We start from the raw sequence: 8,070 nt of genomic DNA on the forward strand, positions 1-8,070 counted from the left end.
TGGTGCCGCAGCAGGGATGGGGCTGAGCACACACGTGCCGGCGAGGACGGGGGCCGGGTTTGCAGCCCACGCTAAGGTCCAGACCAGACCAAGCACGAGGACACCCGGCTGGCGGCTCTGCCTCTCGCTCGCCGCCCGGATTAGAATGGAATCGAATGAATTAGCGCCTGTTCAATCTGCGCGTGCGCAGCACTCCGGGAACTGGGAAGCCGGATGGTTTCCCTGCAGGCCCCGCGCGCCGAGGCGTACTGGTGTTGCCGGAAGTGCGGGTCGGAGCCGCCCGCGGTTCGGTCTCTGTGATGCTGGTGGCCCTGGCCGGCTTCCGTCGGTGCAGCGGCTGGGGGCAGGGTCCCGTCAGTGCGGGCGTGCGGAGCGGGAGCGGGGCCATGCCTCGGAGGGTCAGTGACCTGGGCCGGGCCGCTCGCTCTGCGGCGCCCGTTGGGCGGCAGCGGGGAAGGGCGAGGGCAGCGCTGGGTGAAGCCGCGTCAGCGGGCCCTGGCCTGGCGCCACTAAACTGCCGCCGCGCTCTGGGCGGGAGGGAAAGGGCCGTTCCCGTTCGCGCCGTCTGCTACCCCGGGCGTTCGCCGGGCGGCTGCGTGGGCCGCGTCACCGGCGCCGCGGGGAGCCTCCCCCCCCCGTGGTTGGGTCGGTCACGTAGCACCAGGAGGGGAAACCAGTGATTCTAAAACCGTTCTCGGAGCGGAGGGGAGACTCCGGAGCAAGAGTAGTGGCTGAAACTAGTTTTAATCGTTGCATTGGTTGGCAGGATTTCACACTTGCAATGTCACTTTAACAGCTGCTGGGTTTTTTCTGTTTGTTTTTGTTCAGGGAAAAGAAAAGTGTAAAGACTCAGTAAAACCTCCTGTTCCGTCATGCCCGGTTGTAACTGACAAAAGTGGTGCCCTCACTATTGCTATTCATGCCAAACCTGGATCCAAACAAAATGCTATAACAGGTATATCCTAATGAAAAGTGTAACTATGAGGGAAATAGTTCATTTAATTAAACAAACAAAGCTATTTGGGAAGGCAAGTTTTTTTCCTCCTCTCATGCACCCCTTTCTTTGCACGAGTTTATGGTCCAAGTGATAGTGAAATGTGGCTTCACAACCTTCATTATATCAAAAGGACCTGATGTTCCTTGTGCTCCATTTGACTAGGTGTAGTTGATTGCACAGGTAAAACAGGAAAGATGTGTTACAGTAAATCCATCTTTCTGCAAGCAGGGGGAGTGATCCTGGGTAATCACTTGATTTTAGCTATATTCCAATATAACTGCTTATGTGAAATATTCCAATGCTGCAGTCTGTCTTCAGATGAGTGCAAAGCAAAAGATTTATTATAGTGGACAGGTTCCAGTGTTGTTGGGTTTTTTAAAGCTGATCTGTGTAGCAAGTATGTTGATTGAATAGTGAGAAATAATTTATTTTACACATCTGTATATATAATTTGTTCCATTCTCTTATGAACAGTACAGGCATTTAGGCATTTGTAAAGACAAAGGAAAACTTATCTTCTGTTCAGTAGGGGGAGCCTACTTACCATTTATGAGGAAAAGCTTAGTCAAATCTGATCTTTGTAGTGAACCATCCTTTGTGATCCACTGTAGATACTGGAAGAATCAGATATAAATAAAGTAGTAAAACTCAGCATGAGAGACTTGTGATAATCTGAATTTGAAGGTCCCCCAAGGTAGTCAAAAGTTTAACTTCTATAGTGAAACAAGCAGGGAATTAAAAACAAACAAAAATATCCGTCAGGCTTTCTTTAAAATAAACAAAAGACAAACTTCCTTTGCAGATCACCTTTGATGCCTTATTTGTGCTTAGTTATTATGGTGATAAACACAATTTAAATGCTCATAGACGGTATGTTTTTTAAATCTTCAAATGCTTTAAACCAAGAAGCAACTAATACAAGTCTAGATGGTGCCATCGTCTTCATGTTTATAAGCAAACAAGAAGTATTCATTATATAGGTATGCTCACTACATTAATTAGATGGGTCTTTTATCCGTAGGATAGTTCAGCACGTATTTCATCTTAAAGGGGGCATTGTTACAAAAGAGATGATAATCAAAACTGCAACCATAAAAACTACTGGGACATTAACCACAATTTCAAAATCAAATTGTAGACTGGCCTCACTTCTGGAAGCAGGGACGGTAGTAGAAGTGGATGTGAAGGGCCCAGTACCTCACATTTGCACTTGGGAGAAAATTATGCAGAGTCTGCAGCCTGACAAAGCCTCACTGTGTCCACCAAACTCGTGGAACAGAATCCAGATAACTACAGAATGAAACTTGTTAATTCTTAAAAGCATCACATTCTAGAATCTACGGCTCACTCTTCCCTATTTATAAGGACTATCTATTAATGCATGCATCTGAGGAATTGACTAGCCTTGCTGGTAAAGTGGAAAGAAGTGGTAGAATTAAGTGGATGTTGTTGATGCAGTAAAAGTCATAAGATCTATCATCAGCTGGACTGTTCCAGGAGTTGTCTACTTGGTTCCAAATAAACCCATTCTTTAAAAATATGAAAGTAAAAAACTAGGCACCATTAATGCTTTGAAAATAAAAATCCGAAAATATTTGTTATAGATGTGACAACTGAGGCAGTCGGTGTAGCTATTGCTGCACCTCCATCAGAAGGAGAGGCAAATGCAGAGCTGTGTCGTTACCTTTCTAAGGTTCTAGAAGTGAAGAAGAGCGAAGTTGTGTTAGATAAGGTACAATACTTTTCCATTTTCTGCTCTGCTACAGTTAGGTTTCTGAAACTTATATTGTAATAGAGACCACTTTCCACATACAGCAGGCCACGTTTCTATTTTTCAAAATACTAGTATGGAGATATATTAAGGTGTGTAACTCTGTTATGGAAAAATAACATATTTTAGTCTTTGAATTACTAACTCAAAATAATCTGTTTCTCAGTGGCCCAAATCAAGTGTGCTGCTACTTTTTCTTGGTATTTTCTAAGTCAGTGTTTGGTTCATGTCCTCTGTGACCTTTAAAGTATTCTTCATACTGAGTCTCATTTTCTAAGAAGTTAGAATATCTTGCACAAAACACCTTTGCAAGTGACTTTGTTCTTATTTTAGACATTTTTATATTTGAGTAAAAGATCTCTGCTGGGTCACTCGAATACACAGTGATGAGCATATCAATTCCTAGATAGCTTTGCTTCTGTTGCGAAAACAGTAGTATCATCAGAACTCCTACAATGACTACTCTGCATGATTAAACAGGTGGAAAAGGCATTTATTTCTTCTAGTGTAGTTTTTGTTTAAAGTCAGTTTTCTCCAATATGTCTTTTACAATTAAGATCAGATTTGGACAATGACAACCTGTATGAATTACATGTTTATGTAGATGTTTGTGATTGAAAAGATTAAATTAATTATCCTTTTAAAAAACAAGTATTAAATCTTAACCCATTGAAGCCAATAGAACTTCAGTATACAAACAAATTAAGAGAATAGCAAATAGTAGAAGTGGGGTTAACTTCTGTCACAGTCACACTGGGAAGTCAGCATTCTACTACCCAACAGTGAACTGTTCATTTAGAGTGGCAGCAACAGCAGAAGGGACATTGAGAGGAAATAGAACAGTCTGTGTCCTGTTTTGGGAAGGCTACCAGTTAGTCTTTGGCTTATGTTACTATCATGTTTGTATGACATATATGAAAAGTGGATGAAGTCTGAGCCATCTACTAAATGTATTCGTTTATAGAGCCAGGAAGATAAGAAGAGTGCCTTGGATGGATGCTTTTTTATGTTGTACATAAATCTAAATACGTACATTTAAAAAAACAGCTGTTAGAGGCTACATTGTCTAATGGACTGAGCACTACTTGGCTGGTAGACAGGAACTCGGAGATTTATATCTTGGCTTTGCTGCAGACTGGACAATGTACTTAACTTTTATTTCAGTCTATCCCATCTCTAAAACGAGGGTAACACTTGTTTACTTACCTCACAGTCATGTTGAGGATTAATTAGATTGCACTTGAAAAGCTCTATATAATTGCTAAGCAGCACTTAGCAATAAGTAGTAGAGAGAAACATCCTGATAGAACCATTAGCACTGTTAGCATCCTGATAGAACTGATGAGGAGCAGCACTGTTCAACCTTTTCTAGTCAGCTCTGGTAATTCTAGTCTGACCTGCAGCACCCAGGTTATTTTATATTAGGATTTGTCAACCACAGACCTTCAATCATTCTGAACTGTGCCTAAATTATGAAGTGGGTCTGTTTTGTGACTCCAGCCAGATTTTCAACCTAAGATGTACAAGGCTAATATCATATGTTAACTGCTGCCTAGCATTCTCCCTTGCCTCCCAGCTGCTATATAATCAATTCTCAGCTGGGAAAGGAGATCCAAGCTAAAACTGAAAATGAAGAACTACATTTGTTGGACTTATTTATCTTGCCTTACAGAATTTTAATCCTGTAGTACAGTGCAACGTGACTAAGCCACAACTTGAGAAACTGAAAGCAGTTTCTTAACGGTGATTATCTTCTAATAAAGATGGAGAAATTGTACTCAGTAGATTTTGGGATACTGTGGGGCAGCCTCTTAAGATGGAAAGCTGCTAATTTGTGCTTTCAATGGAACTTTTATGTATGTACCGTAAATGTAATTCTAGATTTGGGATCTTAATTCAATCTAGAAATGTAGCTACTGGATTCTTTTGTGAGAGGAAACATTTTGTTAGCTCATCCTTATAAGAAGTAAACACCAGTTGGCCAGACTATTGTTTAAAGAATGCCTTGATTTCAATAAAGTATAGCTAGTAACATCTGTACGTGACATCTGCATAGTCCTGCTTGCAGGATGCATTGCTGATCTTGGAGAGCATCCTGCTGCTCACTCCCCCTCCCAGCTAATGGAAAGAGCAGCAGCTCAGGGCATGCTCTAAAACCTGCCTGCCTACTTTGAAATATGTAGCAGATCCAGTGACTCTGCTCCCTCCCACCCCAGTGGGTAAGTGGGTTTTTAAGGCTTACTCTGCTATGGCCAAGCTGGCATCCAGGGCCTGCTTCTGGAACATTAGAGAAATCTTAGACATTGCAGGGCTGCTATCTGCAGCTCATTCACACATTTACTCAGTCTTCTTCTCATCTAGATTCAATGTTTGTCTCAGAAGAGAAGAGTAATTCTGCAATTCTTGCTTAATTGCACACCCCAGTCTGCCTTCTCAGGAGCTCTACCTCTTGTTAGACTTGCACAAGTCAGACAACAGCATCTCGAAGAAGAAAAATGTTACTTAGCAAGTATCAAAGGGGTAGCCGTGTTAGTCTGGATCTGTAACAGCAGCAGAGAGTCCTGTGGCACCTTATAGACAGACGTTTTGGAGCATGAGCTTTCGTGGGTGAATACCCACTTCGTCAGATGCATGTATTCACCCACGAAAGCTCATGCTCCAAAACGTCTGTTAGTCTATAAGGTGCCACAGGACTCTTTGCTGCTGTTACTTAGCAGTAAATCTAGAACTCTGAGGGTGATGTCTGTGTTTTTTATACTAGCTGCCCATCATCCTCTGTGGTATGGTGGAAGCAATTGTGGCTGCTTCAGCTCCATGGCCCTCTTATAACCTCAACTTAGAATGTGTGGTGCCACACGAGGGTGCTCACAGAATCCCTATGCACAGCACTTGCCATACGGTCTCTGAAGCACCATGGCACTAGAGGATGTTTTCTCCCAAATTTGACTATGCAGAGGAAATAACTCTGGTTAGTTATCGGTGACTAACCTTTTTTCACTACTGTCGGTTGTGTGTAACCTTAGTACTATTTACAAAGTACCCACTCTATTGGCACCATGATTAGTTTTTAAAATGTGTACTTAAAAAAGAATTCAGAATTATTTCTTTACTTCTATGTTGAAACAGGGTGGTAAATCTCGTGAAAAAGTGGTGAAGATTTTGGCGTCGATGACTCCAGATGAGGTTTTAGAGAAACTGAAAAAAGAAGCTACCAGTTGAGACCAAACAAAAGCAGGAAATGGAACAATGTGTCTTGAAAATCTTTCATTGAATGTAAAGAGGAGGAGGGACATTCTTCAATGAGAGCACACAAATGCAGGCTGTGGGTCACTTACAAGAAACAAAGATTCTTTTGTGTAAATGTGTAGATAAATTTAAGTACATTGTAAATTACAAATCTCTTCTGTATTCTTCCATACTCTAAACTTTGGTTTAAATAATCCCACAGAACTAAGGCCCAAGCTAGAAGTGGAAGCAGGATTTATCACTGGATAGGAAAGCTAAAACCCTGACACTTAGCTGAATCTACATCATGAATTCAGCATGACTGGGCTCCTTTTCTATAGTTATCTTCAAAATAGTCTCCTAAGCGTAAACCCAGTCCTGATGAGTATTTGGGCAGTGCTTCTGAATGCAGGCATAATTATTTTTGGTTCACAAAGTAAAAGGCTTGGAGTGACAGGCTTATGATAAAGCACTGGAAAAATGTCAAGAGAAATATGGTGCAGAAGGAAAAATCAATTTAGAAGTGAGAGCCTAAAAGAGCAATCAGTGTAATATACAGTGACATGCGTAGGGTCCAATTCTACTCTTGTCTACACCACTGTAAATCCAGAGTATTGCTTTTGAAGCCAGTGGTAGTGCCCTGGATTTACATAGGAGCAGAACTTTTCCCTTAAGCAGTCAAAAGAACTGAGTCTGAAATATGAGAAATTCATAATGTACTCAGCAGCAAGTACACAAAAGCTTGCTTTGGTTCACTAGGAAGCCTATTATTAAAGAGTTGCCTAATAAAGGTAGCACTTCTAATAGAGTGGTCAAAAGTATTTCACCTTACATGCCAAATGTAGCAGTTTGTTTTGTTTAATAAAAACACAGCACTAAGTTTCATCAACAGTTCTTGTATTTTCAGTGAGAATGGATTATTCTAGCTGTGACTTGACTAGTAAAACAAAATTAGTTTGTTTTTAGACAGTCTTAGTGCAATTTTGTTTGTTCTTGGTGACATTCTGTTGATCTAAATAAATGAAGTTGTGTTCAAGAATCAGTTTCCAGCCCACAGAAAAGTGAGCAAAGTGAAGTAATACATGGAGTGGTGTTAAGAGTGCAAAGATTGTACATGAGATGAAATGGGAGAAGTAGATGTATTTGTCTTAATCGCTCTTGACAAAGTACTGGCATGCATGCTTGTGTTCCCCATTAATAGATGTGATGTCACTATGTTCGGCTGCTTCAGCTAGCCTCTTAGGTTGCAGCTGTTAGGGGTTAGATTGTGTTACTTTCTACTCAACAGCTGTAATGTGTAAATGTGATTTTATCATTTTAATGCCTAAAAGTCAATAAACAGGTCTAAAACCCCACTAAGCTTCTGCATCTTCCACTGGGAAAAAATAAGTAGCAGAAATTTCACCAGCTGTGCATAATGCAACAAACTGCATATCTCAAGTTTCACTTTTCCATGATCAAAAACTGCTTTTCACCTTAAGTCTCCCCCAGCTCTTCCATTTTCAGCAATGCAAAAAGATGTTGCTAATGGTTCTATCAGGATGTTTCTCTCCACTATTTATGTGCTAGTAAGTTTCATTGCTAGAGGAAAAAAAGCTGTAAATATTTGCTGTTTAGGTCATGTTTTGCTTCCTCAGGCTGATGCCCATATGCTGCTTTATGTGTATCTCCTCATTTCCCACTTTACAGCCCTGACACACAGACATTTTGGCTAGCAATTGCTTTTCTCCTAGCCCAGTTGGCAGCCTACTCCTTAGCTTTACGTTGATGCTTCTCACTGCTCTAACTGGTTTGCCCAGCAGAGGGCTTCACCCTCTTGATCAAGGGGAAACTAACAACATGCATGTTTGCTTTCATTTGTAGTCCTTAGTGCTACCTGCTTGTGTTCTGGGTGGAGTGTTCATTCTGCTGCTCAGCATTTGCAGAGGGTGAAGTGGAAATGCCATAGCCAGAAAGAAATTAGGAGGTTCCCTCTGCATAACTCTCAACTACTTATCTTGCTAAATGTATTATGTCTGAGTTTCCTACAAGGGGAAGAAACACAAGGAACGCTGCAGTAGTGGCTTACAGCTTGAAT

The 8,070-nt window shown here is 41.4% G+C and overlaps 1 protein-coding gene across 2 annotated transcripts; it reads left to right on the forward strand.

Moving 5' to 3' along the window:
• The first annotated feature begins 209 nt into the window (after positions 1–209).
• On the forward strand, positions 210–7,348 carry C11H15orf40 (chromosome 11 C15orf40 homolog). 2 transcript variants are annotated; one of them, XM_044981073.1, is made up of 4 exons: positions 210–285; positions 829–955; positions 2,602–2,729; positions 5,895–7,348. In XM_044981073.1, the coding sequence occupies exons 1-4, from the start codon at positions 214–216 to the stop codon at positions 5,985–5,987; spliced, it is 420 nt and encodes a 139-aa protein (XP_044837008.1). In that variant the 5' UTR covers positions 210–213; the 3' UTR covers positions 5,988–7,348. The 2 variants fall into 2 exon arrangements, with proteins under 2 accessions (XP_044837008.1, XP_044837007.1); XM_044981072.1 differs by having other exon boundaries at positions 267–398.
• Positions 7,349–8,070: the final 722 nt, after the last annotated feature.

This window comes from Mauremys mutica, chromosome 11, assembly GCF_020497125.1.
Source record: "Mauremys mutica isolate MM-2020 ecotype Southern chromosome 11, ASM2049712v1, whole genome shotgun sequence".
NCBI classification, from domain to species: domain Eukaryota; kingdom Metazoa; phylum Chordata; order Testudines; family Geoemydidae; genus Mauremys; species Mauremys mutica.

Excerpts from the sequence above, each read along its gene's own strand:
- C11H15orf40 (XM_044981072.1), top strand. The coding sequence starts at position 300 with ATGCTGGTGGCCCTGGCCGGCTTCCGTCGGTGCAGCGGCTGGGGGCAG. Across the intron at positions 956-2,601 it reads CAAACAAAATGCTATAACAG|ATGTGACAACTGAGGCAGTC; the intron begins GTATATCCTAAT and ends TATTTGTTATAG. Across the intron at positions 2,730-5,894 it reads GCGAAGTTGTGTTAGATAAG|GGTGGTAAATCTCGTGAAAA; the intron begins GTACAATACTTT and ends ATGTTGAAACAG.